The 19,998-nt window shown below is 46.0% G+C and overlaps 2 protein-coding genes and 1 long non-coding RNA gene across 4 annotated transcripts in view; 1 reads left to right on the forward strand and 2 right to left on the reverse strand.

Annotated features, from left to right (window-relative positions):
* LOC139542773 (RNA-binding protein 38-like) overlaps positions 1-5,840 on the reverse strand; it is a 23,782-nt gene extending 17,942 nt beyond the window's left edge. The window contains exon 1 of the mRNA XM_071348594.1: positions 5,275-5,840. Coding sequence (XP_071204695.1) covers positions 5,275-5,445 — 171 coding nt within the window. The 5' untranslated portion in view covers positions 5,446-5,840. The remainder of the gene's footprint in view (positions 1-5,274) is intronic.
* LOC139542774 (uncharacterized) lies at positions 5,260-19,990 on the forward strand. The gene is made up of 2 exons (XR_011668546.1): positions 5,260-5,387; positions 19,654-19,990. It is a non-coding gene; the product is annotated as an uncharacterized lncRNA (long non-coding RNA).
* The window catches only part of LOC139542772 (nuclear receptor coactivator 3-like), a 103,681-nt gene continuing 92,093 nt past the window's right edge, over positions 8,411-19,998 (reverse strand). For both annotated transcript variants that reach the window (XM_071348592.1, XM_071348593.1), the window contains exons 10-23: positions 19,672-19,812; positions 19,292-19,439; positions 18,102-18,664; positions 16,857-17,941; positions 16,550-16,664; positions 16,240-16,413; positions 15,857-16,087; positions 15,554-15,659; positions 14,903-15,401; positions 14,724-14,825; positions 14,346-14,580; positions 13,870-14,047; positions 13,578-13,770; positions 8,411-13,033 (exon numbers count right to left, since the gene is read on the reverse strand). In XM_071348592.1, coding sequence (XP_071204693.1) covers positions 13,022-13,033; positions 13,578-13,770; positions 13,870-14,047; positions 14,346-14,580; positions 14,724-14,825; positions 14,903-15,401; positions 15,554-15,659; positions 15,857-16,087; positions 16,240-16,413; positions 16,550-16,664; positions 16,857-17,941; positions 18,102-18,664; positions 19,292-19,439; positions 19,672-19,812 — 3,782 coding nt within the window. In that variant the 3' untranslated portion in view covers positions 8,411-13,021. The remainder of the gene's footprint in view (positions 13,034-13,577; positions 13,771-13,869; positions 14,048-14,345; positions 14,581-14,723; positions 14,826-14,902; positions 15,402-15,553; positions 15,660-15,856; positions 16,088-16,239; positions 16,414-16,549; positions 16,665-16,856; positions 17,942-18,101; positions 18,665-19,291; positions 19,440-19,671; positions 19,813-19,998) is intronic.

The raw sequence follows: 19,998 nt of genomic DNA on the forward strand, positions 1-19,998 counted from the left end.
GATCTTGGTGATGTGGTCTGACCTCTTGGTCCTGATCAGGACCCTGGCAGCACTTTTCTGGATTAGTTGGAGGCTATCTAGTGATTTGGCTGGGAGGCCCCCAAACAGCGCATGGCCAAAGATTAAGGCATGGATGAGTTTCTCTGCATCTGGCTGGGAAAGTGATGGTATGACCTGGGCAAAGTTTTTAAGATGGCAACATTATGTTTTGCATATTTGTTTGATGTGGGCATCGAAGGACAGAGAAAGATTAAACTTGACTCCTAGGATGGAGATGACAGAGGACAAGCGGATGGCCTGGCTGTTGATTGTATGGCAGATGTTTCCAGCACTGATGACCTGCTTGGGTGTCAAACTAAGCATAGCCTCAGTCTTGCTACTCTTCAACTGGAGGAAGTTCTCTTTCATCCATTCCCTGATGTCCTCTAGGCAGCTGCTGAGTTTTGCTAGGGCAGGGATGGTTGTTAATGTAAACCTGGGTATCGTCAGCGTAGCAGTGGAAGTTGAGGTTATAATCTCTTCGGATTAGGCCGAGGGAGCATGTAAATTAAAAACAGGATAGGCCCCAGCACTGACCTCTGTGGAACACCAGATGTGACTGCAGACTCCTCCAATAGGGATGTAATACTTCCTATTGGAGAGGTAGGAGGAGAACCAGTTTAGAGCTGTTCCAGAGACAGCAGTGTGTTCTCTGAAACGCTGCAGGAGAATGAAGTGTTCTACGGTGTCAAAAGCAGCACTGAGATCTAAGAGGAGAAGGATGCTGGGAGATCCTGAATCAGCAGTCATTGGAAACTTTAACCAGAGATGTTTCTGTACTATGCAAGGGCCGGAAGCCAGACTGGAAAACCTTGTACAACTGATGACAGATGTGATTGAAGCTTTAGCAGTCTTATGGCTTGGGGGTAGCAGCTGTTCAGGGTCCTGTTGGTTCCAGACTTGGTGCACCGGTACCGCATGCTGTGCGGTAGCAGAGACAACAGTCTATGACTTGGGTGGCTGGAGTCTTTGACAATTTTTAGGGCCTTCCTCTGACACCGCCTGGTATAGAGGTCCTGGATGGCAGGAAGCTTGGCCCCAGTGTTGTACTGGGCCGTACGCACTACCCTTTGTAGTGCCTTGCGGTCAGCTGCCAAGCAGTTGCCATAACAAGCGGTGGTGCAGCCAGTCAAGATGCTCTCATGGTGCAGCTGTAGAACTTTGAGGATCTGAGGGCCCATGCCGAATCTTTTCAGCCTCCAGAGGGAGAAGAGGCATTGTCGTGCCCTCTTCACGACTGTGTTGGTGTGTGTGGACCATGATAATTCCTTAGTGATGTGGACACCGAGGAACTTGAAGCTCTTGAATACAAAACCTGGGGGGCTCATGGTTCTCACTTCCTTCCATAGACTTACACCGTAATTATGAGTTTCTGACAACTTCCGGAGGCCATCCTCCAACCTATCAGAGCTCTAGCAGCATGAACTTACATGTTGTCCACCCAATCAAAGGATCAGAGAATTAATCTAGTACTGAAAGCATAAGCTACAGCTATAGCTAGCACTGCCCTGCATAAAATGTGGTGAGTAGTTGACTCAGAGAAAGACAATAATTGAACAGTTTTGAGCAAACTAATTTCTTTAAAAATGAAGGAGAAGCAAGAGAGACAGCTAGCTATATTTTGATTAAAAAAAAGGTCAGTTTCACTTAGCTAGCAAATGCAGCTAGCTAGTTTAGCCTACTCAAATACCCAGCTCAAACAGAGAGGGATGCTATGTTAGCTAGCTGGCTATGGCTATCCAACACTGGAACTCTTCCATGTCAAGGTAAGCTTTTGGTTGTATAAATTTATTGCCACCAGGGCCCGCCGGTGTAACTGCTAAACTGCTTGCTGACTGTACTGCATGATTGTAGTGGGTTTACTAACGTGCTAGTTCAAGTAGCTATGTTGACTTTGACATTAGCTAATATGGTGACAATGATGTAGGCTGTGTGTAGCGGTTAGCAGTTATGATGTGAAGGTTTGTCTTGGAAAGGTTATTTCGCCTGGTCACAGACAGCTGATGTGTTGTGCACTGAAGTACACAAGCAAAAAAAAGTGAGAGGAGAGCGCAGAGAAGGAATTATACAACCAGCAAAATTATCATGTTGTTTGTATGTGGCTACTATGAAAGTGAACTGTGTTTGTGTGTGATCAGGGGCGTATTTACATATTTACGTATTTAAATTGGTGCCCCCTGTATGGTAATTTGACCATGATAACACGTTTAGATAGCTGGCCGCTAAACTAACTTAGCAATCTACAAAATGTTAGCTGACATGGGCTTATTGACTGACTATCAGTGACTGACATTACAAGATAAAAACTGCTGATGCACAACCAAACTTTTTGTTTTGGGGGGAGGGGTGGGATTGATCCGAGGGCCTTCGGCGGCCAGTTGCCCATCCATGGTTTAGACAGTCCGGCAAGTTAAGGAAGTCAGCAGCCATAGAGCACATGGGTGAGTCAACACTTGGGTGAGTCAACAGTCTCCCAAAATGACAATGTTGGAGAGAGTGGGGCATAAAGAGATTATTAGTTCAGAAAACTCAGAGCTAAAAAGAGGTTGTTATCTTAGGGGGGTAGTAAACAAGAATAACAGTGATAGGATTTGGTTGTTTACATTTAAGAGCAAAGTACTCAAGACTGAAACTCAGCAACAGCCAGTGGGTTTAAAATAAAGCAGTCTGTATAAAACAGCAAGGCCTCCACCGTGGCTGTGCCCCTTTTCAATGTATTTGTATTCAGGCAGAGCTGATTCATTAAGATGGTAAGTTTACCTCGCTGTGCCATGTTTCAGTGAGGCAGATCTTGTCAAAGTCATTATCAGAGATAAACTTATACAGAAGAGGAGACTTTGTTAATCAGGATTGCAGAGTGTAAAACATGTTGAGTCATTGGTGGAAACAGTGTCATTACATTTTGGTTGGTCTACTGCGCTCTGTATTGACTGTATATGTCTTGGAGTGGGTGACATCATTTACCTGAGGGTCAGCCTGCAGAACTGGCAAGTGAGTGTACACAATAGATTAATTTGCTGATCAGTTTCCTACTGCCTCATCGTCCTCATGTTTTCCAGAAGATCCCGTATTGCATAAGGCTGTTCTTGAGCTCCTTGCACAAGGTTGTTTTAATCTGTTCAAAATGTCTGAGGAATCCTTGTGTGTAGTGGAGGAAAGTTGCTGCCATTTCTTCATCTTTGGTCCAGCCTTCGGCCCAGGAGAGATGAGAGGAAGATCTAGGCTGGTGTTCGAATCCAAACACTTAGCTAGTTGATTGGAGAAGTAGGCTACTATCTTTTCTAGTTTAATGTTTTTTGGTTAAGATAACTAGGTTTTTGTATTCAGTACTTGATTAGCTTTAAAAAATAAAAATAAAAAAAGTTGATATTTATAATGCACATAAAACACACTTAAAACAAATAACTATAGATACATTCACAGGAGTAAACTATCAAGGCTGCCACTGGGCGCAATGGCAACCATTACAGTAAGAGTAGTCACAAACTGCTAATAAATGAGGTGAGGTGAACTGAAACATGATATTAGTAACAAAGTCAAGTCGCCAAACAGTATAAGGCATTGATGTCACTGCATTATTCTTTTGCTTTATTTCACGGCACCAAACTATGGGGGTCTATGCTAACAGTGTCTGTAATGTAGATAGGTTGATTGAGGCTGCTGGGGGAATTAGACTGCTATGGGAAGTCAGGGGTGAAATGGGCAGACTGTACAGGTTGGGCCAGAGACAGAACACACGCTGGTTGGCTGGCTAAACTCATCAAAATGTGTATGAACAGGGAGGCAGGGAAAATATGCATTGCTTTAACTCCCCTCATCACTCTCGTCTGTCTTCTTATCTGTCTCTCTCACTGACCCTCTCCCTCCCCCCTCTCATTACCACACACAGCTTGGCAGAGGGGGGGTGGTGTGTGTGTGTGTGGAAGTCAAAATAGAACTGCAGCCTTATCTCAGAGCACCAACTGACATGTCACACCTCTGTGACCAGGGGGGACTGCATTCTGCTGACACACAACCTCCCCCAGAGGGAGGGAGAGAAAGGGAGGAGGGAAAACAGAGGGAGATAGGAAGGAAAAGGGGGAGAGATCCTTCAGGCCCAGTAACTGATGCATTTGCGGCATTAGGTCTCTCCTCAGCCATTCTGTTTTGAACTGAGTAAATACACTTCCATGCCTATGAATGCAAAATATTTCAGGGCAAATAAAAGCCTTCCGCTTGACCATCTCACATTCTTTCAGCTCTTATTCATTATGCATATATTTGCTGTCGTTAGTGTGTGTGTATAGATAGATAGATAGATAGATAGATAGATAGATAGATAGATAGATAGATAGATAGATAGATAGATAGATAGATAGATAGATAGATAGATAGATAGATAGATAGATAGATAGATAGATAGAGAGAGAGAGAGAATGGGTGTTTGGAAGGGGGTTGTTGTTCAGGACTGGGAGATAATTGATGTTATGCTTTTTAAGGAATAATCTACTCATGCTAAAACATGTGACTGCAAAACCACACACACTTGTTAGTTGAACAAAGTGTCAGTGTTACACCAAATTAAGACCCATGCTCTTTGCTTTGCGGATTACATGAGCACAGAAATGTCAGCAGCACATGTACATTCAGGACACAAAGGTTTGAAAATTAAATGTAAAGGAAACGTAGTGGTTACAGTAAAGTGTAGGATATGTGCAGTGGGTCCAGCCTACCTGGTAAAACTGCAACTGTTGCCTCGCTTTTTTTATGGGCTCAATTCAAGGTGTTAGGGTAAGAATTACAGTGGCCGTATTCAGGGTGGCTAATAGGTTCTGAAAGTATTCTGTGGTAGATAATGAAATGTGTGTAGGTCTTTTAATGCACTTTCATCATTGTTTACAATGCAATAAGTTTGTTAATAGGCTTTTTGTAATATAAAAAGTGGCAACAAAATCAAATGTGTTACGAAAGTAATACGAGTTAATCTACTTTCGCCTACAGTATATCACTGAGTTGATACAAAAGGGAACAAAATAACTGACACAAAAGGGAACAAAATAACTGACACATCGCCAGGCAGTCTGTCGCACGTCTCACACATTTCAGTACCTTACCCTCACCCCTTCCTGTACAATACCAAAGAACATGGCATGAGCGGAAAACAACAGTCACCCACTCTGTCCTGTCAAAAGAAAGGTTATGCCGAATTTGGAGGTATTGCACAGTGTCTTGTTAGCTGAAGTAGACTACACTTACAAATCCGTATCCTCGGGATTTCCCAGTTTGTCTGTCCGTTATCACAACGGCCTCGTCAATATCCCCGAACATCTCGAAGTATTTTCGAAGGGATGCGTCGTTGGTATGATAAGGTAAACCGCCGACAAATATCTTAGTGAAAGTAGTGTCTTTCTGAATAGTGGGATGCATTGTCTCCAGACCTCTGTTAACAAATTGATGATAAAGCGTTGATCCACTAGTGAGTTCGAATGGAAAACCTAAACGGTCTATGGGGGAAAACACAAATCAAAGTTCTCAACAACTAAATGGGCGTTCGAGAGATGGAAGCTTTAAATGCGCATTGGTTTTTCTCAAGCGCCCAATCAGGCTTGATTCGTCCAGTCTGTATCGATGCAAAATGACGTCCTTATTCCATGCGTTGAATTATATCCAAGCAGCGCTATCGTTGTAACAGGCTGGATTTAAGTCTCTTCTTGACAGGTGTCTTGCCTACTCCTTCGGAATATCTCAGGTAGGAGGTGGTGGGGGAAGTATATAGTACATTTTGGCCAATACATAAGCGGAGCGTCCTAGGTTTAGCGACACCCCCTGTCAACGTTTGTTTTGAAGTGTCTGCCCTATATCTGAGGCTGGTTTATTCATAGTTGATGAGTTGCTGACCATAAAACATCACATTCACTTTCCATTTTTAAGGGCCACAACAAGCGCAAAAGTCTTGTTTCGAGACAGCGCACATGAAAGGGTCAATAGGGCATAGGGGTGAGAGGAAATTGATGTGGTTAAAGACAAAAGCGCGGGGTGACCAATCACAGGAAAACCTGAAGATGAAAGGTTGTAATGTTGAGGTGACCGTGTATTCGTCTCACTCTCTTTGTGCAAAGGGCATGTGGAGGCAAACTCATGAATCAATCATTCTTACCTTCAGTAGGTCTACTAAACAATGGGGCAAAGCAAGGCAGAGGGGCTCACATTTAGTTGGTTCATCATGTTTTGAATTTCAGAGCGATAGAATTTTGGTTTGCATTCTGACTCTCATATGCATGCTTCCAAACCGAAACAGTTTGGGAGAGTTTGTGCATATACTGTACAGTGCATTCGGAAAGTATTCAGACCCCTTGACTTTATCCACATTTTGTTACGTTACAGCCTAATTCTATAATGTATATAATTTTTTTTGCCCCCTCGTCAATCTACACACAATACGTCATAATGACAAAGCAAAAATAGGTTTTTTGAATTTTTTGCAAATATATATATATTTAAAAAAATGAAATATCACCTTTACATAAGTATTCAGATCCTTTACTTAGTACTTTGTTTGAAGCACCTTTGGCAGCGATTACAGCCTTGAGTCTTCTTTGCTAAGATGCTACAAGCTTGGCACACCTGTATTTGGGGAGTTTCTCCCATTCTTCTCTGCAGATCCTCTCAAGCTCTGTCAGGTTGGATGGGGAGCGTCACTGGACAGGTATTTTCAGGTTTCTCCAGAGATCGGGTTCAAGTCCGGGCTCAAGGACATTCAGAGACTTGTCCCGAAGCCACTCCTGTGTTGTATTGGCTGTGTGCTTAGGGTCCTTGTCCTGTTGGAAGGTGAACCTTCACCCCAGTCTGAGGTCCTGAGCGCTCTGGAGCAGGTTTTCATCAAGGATTTCTCTGTACTTTGCTCCGTTCATCTTTCCCTCGATCCTGACTTGTCTCCCAGTTCCTGCCGCTGAAAAACATCCCCACCGCATGATGCTGCCACCACCATGCTTCACCATAGGGATGGTGCCAGGTTTCCTCCAGACATGACACTTGGCATTCAGGACAAAGTGTTCAATCTTGGTTTCATCAGACCAGAGAATCTTGTTTCTCAGGGTGTGCGAGTCCTTTAGGTGCCTTTTGGCAAACTCCAAACGGGCTGTCATGTGCCTTTTACTGAGGAGTGGCTTCCGTCTGGCCACTCTACCATAAAGGCCTGATTTGGTGGTGATCTGCGTGCTGCAGAGATGGTTGTCCTTCTGGAAGGTTCTCCCATCTCCACAGAAAAACTATGGTGCTCTGTCAGTGACCATCGGGTTCTTGGCCACCTCCTCTCCTCCGATTGCTCAGTTTCGCCGGGCGGCCAGCTCTGGGAAGAGTCTTGGTGGTTCCAAATTTCTTCCATTTAAGGATGATGGAGGCCACTGTGTTCTTGGGGACCTTCAATGCTGCAGACATGTTTTGTACCCTTCCCCCAGATCTGTGCCTCGACACAATCCTGTCTCGGAGATCTACGTACAATTCCTTCGACCTCATGGCTTTGTTTTTGCTCTGACATGCACTGTCAACTGTGGGACCTTATATAGACAGGTGTTGTCTTTCCAAATTTTGTCCAATCAACTGAATTTACCAAAGTTGGACTTCAATCAAGTTGTACAAATATCTCAAGGATGATCAATGGAAACAGGTTGCACCGGAGAACAATTTCAAGTCTCATAGCAAAGGGTCTGAATACATATGTAAATAAGGTATTTCTGTTTTTAATTTTTAATACATTTGTTAAAATAAAATAAAACAGTTTTTGCTTTGTCATTATGGGGTATTGTGCGACTGATGAGGGGGAAAAAATTATTTAATCAATTTTAGAAAAAGGCTAATGTAACAAAATGTGGAAAAGGGGAAGGGGTCTGAATACTTTCTGAATCCACTGTATTATGACAGCCTTTTGTGATGTTTCTTTTCTTCGTTTTGGACTTCAGTTTTTTTGTGCTGTTCTGGCACACACATTTTTTTCTGGAGGCAAGCCAAAGTTAGGAGACAAAGTCTACGCCCCTTCGTTGCTGATTGGTCAACAGTACAGATTCAGAAGCAAGCCGAACCCACACTCCAAATGACCTCAGTGTTGCCACCTCTCCAGCCTACTGTACCCTCCACCTTCCTCTCAAAACCTCATACAACCCCCACTGCCCCAATCAGAGAACCCCTCACCTCCTCTCTCATCCTCTCACCTCTGGCTCCTAGTTCACGCAGACCCCCAGTCTCCAGACATCATTTGTACCCAGATGATAAGTGCCCCTATTCTTCATCATCTAGTCCAGTGACTAAACCCCAGTTCTCATCCCCTTCTCTCTGGCCAAGCTAACTTGGAACCTAGAAACGTACACTCGCTATGAAAAACACAACACACACAATGTAATGTTTAAATAGAAATTTGTATTTACATCAATATTAACATCAAGAAACAAGTAAGAAAAAATGCAACAGTAATTTACATCCTGAAATTATGACCGTATATTTTCCCAAGCATTTTATATTTTCCTCCCCTCTCTTTTCATTTAAATCAAAGGATAAATCGAGAGGGATACTTTTTGTTAAGCAAAAGCACAGAACATAGTTCTTTTGAATATTCGGTAGGTCAATCTTTTTCAATATACTTCATCAAGACTGAAAATTCACTCTAGGCTATTCCAAGATGTAATGAAGTTTCCATAAAACAGCTTGAAGACATTCTCCATTGTGTTAAAAGATAGATAGCGATCCATCATCTTCAGAGTCCATGGGATAGTTTTGTATCACCACACAGGTTAGTGCCACTAAAGAGCTTCTTCTCTGAGTGGTCAATCTCATGAAATAACCGTTTCCAGCACCACAACTTAGAACTGGCCATAGATTTTAAGAGATAAAACAAAGAAACAAAAAAACAACAATCACAAACAAGATTAAAATCACTTCAGCAGAACCAGACCCATGTTAACTCTGTTTTGTAGGAATGGGAATAAATCAATTCAAACATATTCTATGTAGGGTGTGCAGCCGAGAAATGCACACATGAATAGCTTACTTGCACCATCTAGGATCGGGTTCTAAGCACTGCAGAATGACAAAACACAAATCTTTGGATTGAGCACATCTTAAAAAGATTTCTCACAAAGCTTCACAGAAAATGTTACAAAATAAAGGAAAAATCAAGGTTCAACATAAAATCATGTAAAATGTCCCCAAATAACCTTCAAGGACCAGACAGAGAGAGGGAGGGAATCTAAATCACCACCTAGTGTAGCCCGACAGCCTCCCTAAATATGAGCTGACTTCAAAAAGTAAAGCCAAAAATAGAACCAACCGCAGTGTTGAAGACCGTAACTCAAAAACCTACATACAGTAAATGTGACCACCACAACCCAGCATCTGTGCCCAATCGAAGGGAAGAAAAGCAGTATTGATATTGCAATGGCTTTGGGTGGTCTATAATAGCCTATCTGTGAGCACATAGTTGCTGCTAAGTAGCCTAGCCAATAACAGAGTATGGAATTATAAGGAATGGAACTAGAGCCATTGAACTCATAGGGCCCTATCTAAAAATATCAATCCACACACTGGTAAGAAACATGGACCCCCCTAAGTCTAACACAATCACATGTCACCTCTTTTAGGCATCGTGTGTGTTTGTTTGCTCTTTTGAATTAAACATCTATTGATAGAAAATGACAGGATCACACAAGCACCTCTAAATCTATGCAAATGCCTTTGAAAAAGAGAAATGTATGATTTATAGATCACACATTTTAAAAAGTGCTTTCTGAAAGAACAAAAGATGCAGTTGTAGGTTTCTGAGGCAAACTGAACCAAAGTTTTTCAGTATTGATCAAAGAAAGACCCCCTTCCTTTTGTATTGAAAATAAAAGTTATTTTGACCTACGACAGAATAATAAAATTATACTTTAAATATCAAGCCTTACAATCTCTGCAAAAACAGTATGTGACCTACAAAAGCATATATTTATATATATATAATACATTTGAAGCGTATTTACATTTGTATTCACAGACAAAAGCAAAAATTCCAAACGAGACGAGTCACATCCTAATACTGCAGTACCATCGCTTTGAGTAAATGGTGCTTCACTTTGCCCTCACAGGAGAACCAAGAGGAAGGATTATTGCTAGAAATCTGCACAAACATACACTAAAATCGGGGGAAACCCTTTCTTTCACAGTGTGTGGATTACTTTAGGAATCAACTCATTCATTAACTGGCAACAAATTGCTATTAAGTGTTCCATGAGGTAACCAAGATGTAAATCTTACAAATTCCTCCTTAAAAATACAATATACACATTCGTTTTTAAAATGCTTATTTACATTTATGAATAGATGTATAAATATGAGGGTAACTGTGCACTCTGAAATAGGTCAGTACATTTTAAGGATCTACTTTAATAATCTGAACCTTTTTCATCCACTACATCCCCATAATCAACACACTGCAGAAGAAAGTGTTCTATAAAATCCATTGGTTAACCATTTATAATAATGATCGTCACAGTAATCCATTTCTAATCATAATAGTCTCCATCCTCTGACAAACACAAAAACAAAATAAAAACTTAACAAGATTTGCTGTTATGCATTAATTCTTGGGTAAAGGCCTCTATGACCAATAAATATTGCCACAATCATTTTGACGACAGCCTTTCCGTAAAGTGCAATCACAGCCAACTAGTATTTATTTCTGTCGTACCTTAACCCAGTCTCCTGCAGGTCCACTGTGTATGTATGCTGCCTTTGGACACACCTACTCATTCCAGGGGTTTTCTTTATTTTTACTATTTTCTATTTTGTAGAATAACAGTGAAATAACTCATATGGAATCATGTAGTAACCAAAAAAGTGTTAAACAAATCAAAGTATATTTTAGATTTTTCAAAGTAGCCACCCTTTTCCAGCTTTGCACACTCTTGGCATTCTCTCAACCAGCTTCACCCACCTGGAATGCTTTTCCAACAATCTTGTAGGAGTTCCCACAAATGCTGAGCACTTGTTGGCTGCTTTTCCTTCACTCTGTGGTTCAACTCATCCCAAACCATCTCAATTGGGTTGAGGTCAGGTGATTGTGGAGGCCAGGTTATCTGATGCAGAACTCAATCCCTCTCCTTCTAGGTCAAATAGCCCTTACACAGCCTGGAGGTGTGTTGGGTAGCCGTCCTGTTGAAAAACAGATGATAGTCCCACTAAGCGCAAACCAGATGGGATGGCGTATCGCTGCAGAATGCTGTGGTAGCCATGCTGGTTAAGTGTACCTTGAATTCAAAATAAATCACTGACAGTATCACCAGCAAAGCACCCCCACAGCATCACATCTCCTCCTCCTTTGGACTCATCAGACCAAAGGACAGATTTCCACCGGTCTAATGTCCATTGCTCGTGTTTATTGGCCAAAGCAAGTCTCTTCTTCTTATTGGTATCCTTTAGTAGTGGTTTCTTTGCAGAAATTCGACCATCAACGCCTGATTCACGCTGTCTCCTCTGAACAGTTGATGTTGAGATGTGTCTGTTACTTGAACTCTGTGAAGCATTTATTTGGGCTGCAATATCTGAGGCTGGTAACACTAATGAACTTGTCCTCTGCAGCAGAGGTAACTCTGGGTCTTCCTTTCCTGTCTGACCTAAAGGTTAAATCATATTTTAAATAAATAAAAGTAAAGATGGACAGTCGTTTCTCTTTGCTTATTTGAGCTGTTCTTAACATAATATGAACTTAGGGCTATCTTCTGTACACCACCTCTACCTTGTCACAACACAACTGATTGGTTCAAACACATTAAGAAGGAAAGACATTTCACAAATTGACTTTAACAAAGCACACCTATTAATTGAAATGCATTCCAGGTGACTACATCATGAAGCTGGTTGAGAGAATGCCAAGAGTGTACAAAGCTGTCATCAACTCAAAGGGTGGCTACTTTGAAGAATCTCAAATAGAAAATATAATTTGATTTGTTTAACACTTTTTTTGGTTAGTACATGATTCAATATGTGTTATTTCATCGTTTTGATGTCTTCACTATTGTTCTACAATGCAGAAAATAGTAAAAATAAAGAAAAACCCTGGAATGAGTAGGTGTGTCCAAACTTTTGACTGGTACTGTACTTTTGAATTGACTACATGCTATTGACTACATGCCTGCTCATCAGTATAGTAATATAGCTTATAGAGGTAGAAGTTGCCCCTAACCACAGATCTAGGATCAGGGTTCCCTATTCTTAACCATTAGGGGGATGTGAAAATAGCTGACCATGTATCAGTGATTACAATCAACTCCCACCTTCTCCAACAATGGACTATATATATCATTCATTAAGTGTGGATTCAGAGACTGGATGGGATGTATGGTCTGCATACACAGTGGTCCTCCAGGACCAGAACTAGGTAACACTGTCTTCTCTCATAGCGTTCCAAAGCAGAGAGAGAATTCCCACAGCCAGGGGTGAACTTGGCATGATGGTAGTCACATCCCACGAGAGAGAGGATGTCTTCTAATTTCTATCTGTCAGTTTGTTTATGTGTGTGTGTGTTTGTGTGTCACAGTGTGTCTTTAGATACATGGATGTTTTGGTGTGTGTGTGTTGGTGTGTGTCCTCTGTCTACACTGGCCTCGAGTCCAGAGACGCAGCACCCCCAACTGGTGGGAGTAGAGTACTACACACACACACGCGCACACACACACGCACGCACGCACGCACGCACGCACGCACGCACGCACGCACGCACGCACGCACGCACGCACGCACGCACGCACGCACGCACGCACGCACGCACGCACGCACGCACACACACACACACACACACACACACACACACACACACACACACACACACACACACACACACACACACACACACACACACACACACACACACACACACACACACACACACACACACACACACACATCACTGCACTCATCTCTCTGAAAGGATCACAGTGAGTCTGTTTCTGTTCCACCACACACCTCTGTCTCAGGTTCAGCAATATTTCTGTAAGGAAGAGAGGTAATGGGGTTAGTTTTGGAGACTGTGTGTGTGTGTGAGTACATAAATATTGATAACACTCATGCTTACTGTACGTGCCAGCCAGGTCACCCATGATACAAGTCAGTTTTCGACGTCCATCCATGTCTGAGGGCGCCAGGAAATGACATGGAAACCGGCCACTAGGAGCAACAACCTTCAAGTAGGTTTGGGTTTTGCTAGGGCGTTGTGGACAGGTATGGTGGACTGGCATAAGCATCTGCTTCTGATTCCAAAGGTTGCAAGTTCAAATCCAGCTATAGAAAGTTGTTTCTGATATTTTTGTTTTAAGGCTATACCAAACCTTAACCCTTACCTTAACCATTTGGAGTTAATGCCTATACTTAACCTTAAACACTTCGAAATTAGATTTTTGGAACAACTTCGAAATTTGACGTTTGAGAAACATGGATGAACGTCTAATTCTGACGTGACACACACACACACACACACACACACACACACACACACACACACACACACACACACACAATTTATAACAGCAGTGTACCTGATCAGGCCCCATCGGCATACGTCCCATCACCATGGGGTTCATCCCCATCTGCCCCATATGGCCCCCCCCTCCATTGGAAGGCATGCACCCATTCATCATCATGCCCCCGTACTGTCCTGGGTTGCCCGTTTGGGCAAACTGCTGCTGCCCCGGGTTGCCCTGTTGGGAAAACTGCTGCTGGGGGTACGAGCTGGAGAGACAGGGAGGGAAGGAAGTGGGTTAGTTGGTTACGAATGTTGTCACTGGTTGTTGTAGGTTATTTCTCTCTCCCTCCCTGCTACACACACACCTGTTGCGGGCCATGCCTCCCTGCGACCAGCCCTTCATGTCAGCGCTCTGGTACATGGGTCCGCCCTGGGGATGCTGTTGCATCATGGGATTCTGAGGACCCAGGCGGCCTGACATCATGGTGCTGGGGGGGCTGCTGCCCGCAGGGCCAAACGACGGGTCACCCTGCTGGGCCATACCTGAAGGAACATGTTACATAAGCAATGGCATGTGAACGCAAGCACGCACCCACAGCCACTTAAGTGATAATGCCCTCAAACAGGTGTTGTTAGGCACCGTGCCAATATATCCTCCAAACACCGGCTTTGAGGGCATTATCACTTTTATTTAACAGGTTACCAACATTGTCAAATAATGATAATGACATATTTTCATTATAAACACACACACATTCCATGTCCCACTAAAAGTACAAAACTCACCACTAGAAAGCAGAAACACTCTGTGGCCCTTCAGGTCAAACAAACCCAAACTCACCGTAGTTTCCCCCGTAGCCAAACTGCTGGGGGCCCAGGCTGGGGCCTCCCATAGGGGTGTCCATGCCGGCGGGGGCGGTGACGTTGGGAGGGGGGCTGAACCCCCCTGCGGCGGCCACTGCTGCTGCCTGCTGCTGTTGCTGCTGCATTAGCATCATCATCCTCTGTCTCCTCATCTGCATAGTCACCATCTCCCTGCTACGCTGGGCCATCATCTGGGCATTCAGGAAGCCAGGCTGGGGATGGGGAAGGGGTATAGTGAGTGTGTGTGTATTTAGATTTCTGTCTGTGTAATGTACAACAAGGAAAGGTTAGGCATAAGTGGCTCCCATATGCTAGTTTGTGTGTGTGTGTGTGTGGAGGAAAGGGGAGTGTCTACCTGTCCCCCCATGCCAGGCTGCATACCCGGCCTCAAGCCAGGGTTGCCCGCTCCAGGGTTCTCCATCTTCATGGCCATCCCCTGCCGAGTCTGACTCATAAACTGAGGGAGGAAAGAATAAGCTGTCAGCATAAAGTCCTGTGTGAGTTTATCAGTCTGTCTGTGTGTGTGTCTCCTACCTGTTGGCCCTGTAGTCTCTGCGCCAGCTGGAGCCTCATGGGTTTGGTGGCGCTCATCATTCTGGGTCTCATCATGTTAGCACGGGGGTGACCCATACCCCCCATGCCTCCCATCCCTGGGAAGCTGCCCCCTGGGCCCATCTGGGAGAGCATGGGGCCGAAGCCCCCCTGTTGGGGCTGGCCCTGCATAGGGCTCCCCCCATAGGCTGACTGCATGGCCATTGAGGGGGGTCCGGGGTAGCCCTGGCCGTACAGAGGCTTCTGCTCCAGCACTATGGAAGGATCCTGGCCGGGGAAGGGCTCACCATGCTGCTCTGGCCCCTGGCTCTGGCTGACCAAGTCGGGGATGCCCAGGGCCCGGTCGATCTCCTCCAGTGCAATGCCATCCGTGTTGTTGAGCAAAGAGTCCAGCTGGTCCAGCAGCGCCCGCTCGTCACTCTGGCCCTCGCTGGTGGTGGGCGGAGCCAGGAGCTCATCCAGGGCGTTCCCAAACTGACGCCTGAAACACACGCACGGAGAACCGTTAATTGTATGACATAATGGCATTGGCTGCCAATTGTCCTGGTATAAATCATATATTATTAAAACTATTATTTAGATATAAGAGCAGGGGTCAGTGCATTTTAATGGAGGGCAAGAGGGTTAGTTTACCTGCTGTGGTTTCCCTCCATACCCATCACATTGTCAGACCAGGACGGAGACTGGTTGGGCTGGCCCTGCTGACTGAACGGACTCATCCCCATCTCACCAGAACCTCCTGCACACACACAACACACACACACAACACACAACACACACACACATTAACCAGATATTCTGTCTCTCAGAATCAATACAGATGACATACACATATAGACACGTGCATACAGACAGACACAAGCAAGACATCCCAGAGATTACATCCGCCATCTTCATTTTATGGACTAACGCACACCCACACACACAGACACATACCCATGTCCATTAGCTGTTGCTGCAGCATGGATCTGGTGCCAGGAACACTGTTGGACCTTCCCACCATGGGCCCTGCCATCATGCCTTTTGAGTTGTAGTCCATGCCAGGACGGCTCATGGAGGGGTGACCGGCTGAGCCCACAGGGCTGGCGCAGGAGCGGGGCATCCCCCAATCCCCTGACCCCCCCATGGGAGAGCGCTGGGGAACCCCCATGCCCCTGTTCATCGGCCCTGGGGGACACAAAACACACACAGATTAGCTATTTTTTCAAAGCAGCAATGACACAGACTGAAACCCAGACTTAGATAGTAGGGGAAAGAGCAAGACAGAGGAAAGACAAATGTCAGAGCATGAAAGAGAGTGAAATAACTAAATAAGTTACTTGTTCCAACGCCTCGCGGACAAACACCCATGTTCCCTGGGTATCCTTCTGGGCTACCCATCATGTTCTCTTGTTTGATGAGCATGGGGCGCCTCCCCACCACTCCAGGCTTGGCGTCTGCTGACATGGCCCTCTGGAAGGGCCCTCGTGGGCCAGGGGCAATCCCCGAACTCCCTGAACACACACCCAGAGGGACACAGCAGATAGAACAGGTACATGTTAGTCTGGTGTCCAGATTCTCTGAGGAGGTTACTTTTTCGGCTAGGCCTAAAACGTTTTTCATCAACACGCTCAATTTGAACAGTCCTACCTTGCAGGTTCTCGTCGATGCAACCCTGGGCCTTGTTCCCTCCTCCTCCCTGCTCGGGGTAGAACTCAGAGCCAGAACCCCTCAAACCTCCCAGGATGGACTCCAGGTTGTCCAACTGGGAAGAGATAGATACACATGTATCAGCAACAACACAGTATCACACAACCTACAGAGGTTAAGCACTTCCTAGTAATGAAAATGTTCAAAGTGAAGGCCAATGGGCAACGTGTTTATCAGTAGGTATACTCATGTAATTGTAATAATCTACCAGTAATGTAATGATCTGACCACCACACTGTGTGGTTACCTCATCAGGCGGCTCTGACTTGATCTTGCTCTCTGGGTGTTCAGCCGTTGGGCCGGGTCCAGCGCCAGGGCCTCTGGGTGGGGGGCCGGCAGTGGCTCCTTGGGGCCCCTTTCCTTCCAGCTCCTCAGGCTTGGGCTTCACATCCACTGGCTCTTTAGTATCATCCTTGTTGAGGAGGTAGTGGAGGAGCGCGTGGGTCTTCTCCTTCTTGGGGCTGTGCTGCTCTTGCTTAGGCTCTGTCACTCCTCCTGCTCCTCCAGCCCCCACCTCCCCTGGGACTTCCTGGCCCCCCAGGGTCACCTTCCCAGTGGCTTCAGCCGTGATCTTGGCCACCTCATCGGGTGTGTTGCTGTTCTGCAGCAGCTTGTGGAGGATCTTGTGCTTCTCCTGCAGTGACGCCGTGTAGTGGGCAGAGGCCAGAGCATTGGCCAGAGCCGTGCCCGATGCCTGGCCCTGATTGGTGGAGGCTGAGGAAGAGGAGGAGACTCCAGTAGAGGAAGGGCTGGAAATGCCTCCTGTGGGGTCCTTAGTGTCGGACCCTGCTGGGGTGTTGCTGCTGCCTGGTGGGGGAGGTATAGAGGGCAAGGCGGGGCCAGTTCCCCCTAACCCCAGCTCCTCAGTGGGGGAGGTCAGCAGCTGCAGCAGCTTCTTATGGCCCTTACCGTCTGGGACTCTCCGGGTGGGTTCTGAGCTCACCCCAGCCTCGATGGCCCCCTCTCTGGGCTCCTTGCTGCCTGCCGGGGCCTGGCTGTCCAACCTGTCTCCGGAGCTCTCGGACTGGGGGTGTGGGTGGTGGTGATGGTGTTGGTGGAGGGGGTGCACACTTGGCGCAGGACCCAGGCCTCCTGTTGGGCTTTTGGAGTCATCCGGGCCGGATTTGGCGGGGTGACTGGGCTGGGTGGACTGAGAGGAGGAGTGGACGCTGGGGGAGCTGTCTGGTTTGTTGGCCGGGGAGGGGGAGGTGAGGGTGGAGGGGAGGGAGCTCCCGACCCCCTCGCTGATGGCCTGCAGGGCGTTGAGGGAGCTGCTGGAGAAAGAGGTGCTACCTCCTCCTCCTCCATGAGGGCCCATGGGGGAGTGCATGTCTGGGACAGAAACAAAACACACTGTTAGAAACTGTACTACAACTTCTACAAACCAAAAACCTTTTTTTTTTTATGCAAAAACCTAAGGTTGATCATTTTGTGTTTTATGAAGCACAGCAAAACTATGCAAAGGTATAGTGTACCCCTCTGATTGACGTACCTCCAGGTGAGTACTGACTGGCACCCATCTTGGGGCTGCCTCGGTTTCGGGGGGACATCAGGAGCCCCTGCTGGGGGCCAATCATTCGGGGACTCCCCAAGGGGCTGTTCATACCCCCCAGTCCGTACCCCCCACTGCTTTGGAAGGGGGGCTGCTGGGGGTGCTGATGTTGCTGCTGGGGGTGCTGATGTTGCTGCTGAGGGTGCTGATGTTGCTGCATGCCAGGGTGGTTCCCTGGACCTGTGTGGTTCATCTGATGACCCATCTGATTCATTTGGTTCATTTGGCCCATCTGGTTCAACTGATTCATCTGCATCATTCTGTTGCCCATGCCTCCCCTGCCGCCACCTCCACCTCCATTCCCTCCGTACATTGAACCCCCTCCCATCTGTCCCATGTGGCTCTGTTCGTTCATGGGCCCGTAGCCCCGGTTCATACCCCCCATCCCTACACCAGGGGGCATGTTCATCTGGGCATTGGGGTTGGGGCCCCCCATGCCCTGCTGCCTCATAGGCCCTGGCATCATGCCCCCACCCTGGGCAGAGCGATAGCCATGCTGCTCCCTGGAAGAGAGGACGAGGAGGTGAGAAGGAGCAGGAGGAGAAAAGAGCATGTGAGAGAAGTGAGGTTATTATGACATCCTTGGCGCTCTACTCTTGTAAACGCTCAGATCCAGTCTACCAGAAGAGTCTCTTGAATAGTCAGAAGATGGAACTGAAGTACATACACACTGAAGAAAGTCATTTAAAGAATAAAAAAAGATGTTCATGGGAAAAGACTATCTATTCACAATGAGAACGAGGTGCTCTTCAATTCACTACACAACCTTGTAAACCTTACTTCTTCCAAGTGTTTTTTGAGACTTGTCAAGCACAATAATTGTATCTATTCCTTTTACTGAGAATGTAACAAAACCACCAGGTGGCCTGTAGGCATTCTCCACTGTGTGAAGCATCCATACAAGCCTTCAGAGCCGGCTTCCAAGCATAGGGAGGATGTTGTGGATATCAGTAGGCATCAGTTACCTCAGCTGTGTGTGTGTGTGTGTGTGTGTGTGTGTGTGTGTGTGTGTGTGTGTGTGTGTGTGTGTGTGTGTGTGTGTGTGTGTGTGTGTGTGTGTGTGTGTGTTGCAAAGGTCGCAAGAATGTGTATAACTTGTTTTCTACCTCAGAAGGTGTGTGTGTGTGTACCTCTGTAGCAGGTGGGTGGATATGAAGCCCTGGGCCTCGTTGCTCATGGGGTGGCGATACAGCTTGCTCTTGGTCTGGGCCGTGACAGGGGTGCCGTCCGAAAGAGAAAAACGGTACAGGGGGGTCTCAGCGTGACCCTGTAGGAAGGCTGTTGGGCCAAGGGTAAGGGGGCAAATACAATGGGTTCATATCAAGATATGGAAGTGAAATATATCAAATAAGAGGTATAGGGTTGGTGGTATCATGACAGAAATGTCTCTTAGTGATGCCATTCATGCGTGTTTTGGGACAGGTTTGCGTGTTTTGGGACAGGTACCATATGCATGTGCGACTGCGTGTAACAGGTGTGTGTATTGGTACAGGTATGTGTGTGGGCGTACCCTCGTGATAATGGCGTTTGTGGGACCAGGGCTGTCCGTCACTGTGCTGTAGGAACATCTGGATACAGCGCCTCAGCAGATCCTCCCAGCCAGGACGCATTGACGCACGCAGCGAGTTCTGGTCTATCTGGATCAGCTTACCTGGAGGGAAGAAGACGAGCTGGAGATTGTGGAGCATAGATAGTATATACCTATTGAAAGATATTGTGCACGTTTTTTGTAAATGTATATACCTATTTAAGGATATTGTACCATTTTTGTACACACAAGGCTTCCTTAAATAAAACTCTGCAACCAGGTTTGCAACACAAGTCAAAAACATCAATT

The sequence above is a fragment of the Salvelinus alpinus genome, chromosome 17, assembly GCF_045679555.1.
Source record: "Salvelinus alpinus chromosome 17, SLU_Salpinus.1, whole genome shotgun sequence".
Classification (NCBI taxonomy): domain Eukaryota; kingdom Metazoa; phylum Chordata; class Actinopteri; order Salmoniformes; family Salmonidae; genus Salvelinus; species Salvelinus alpinus.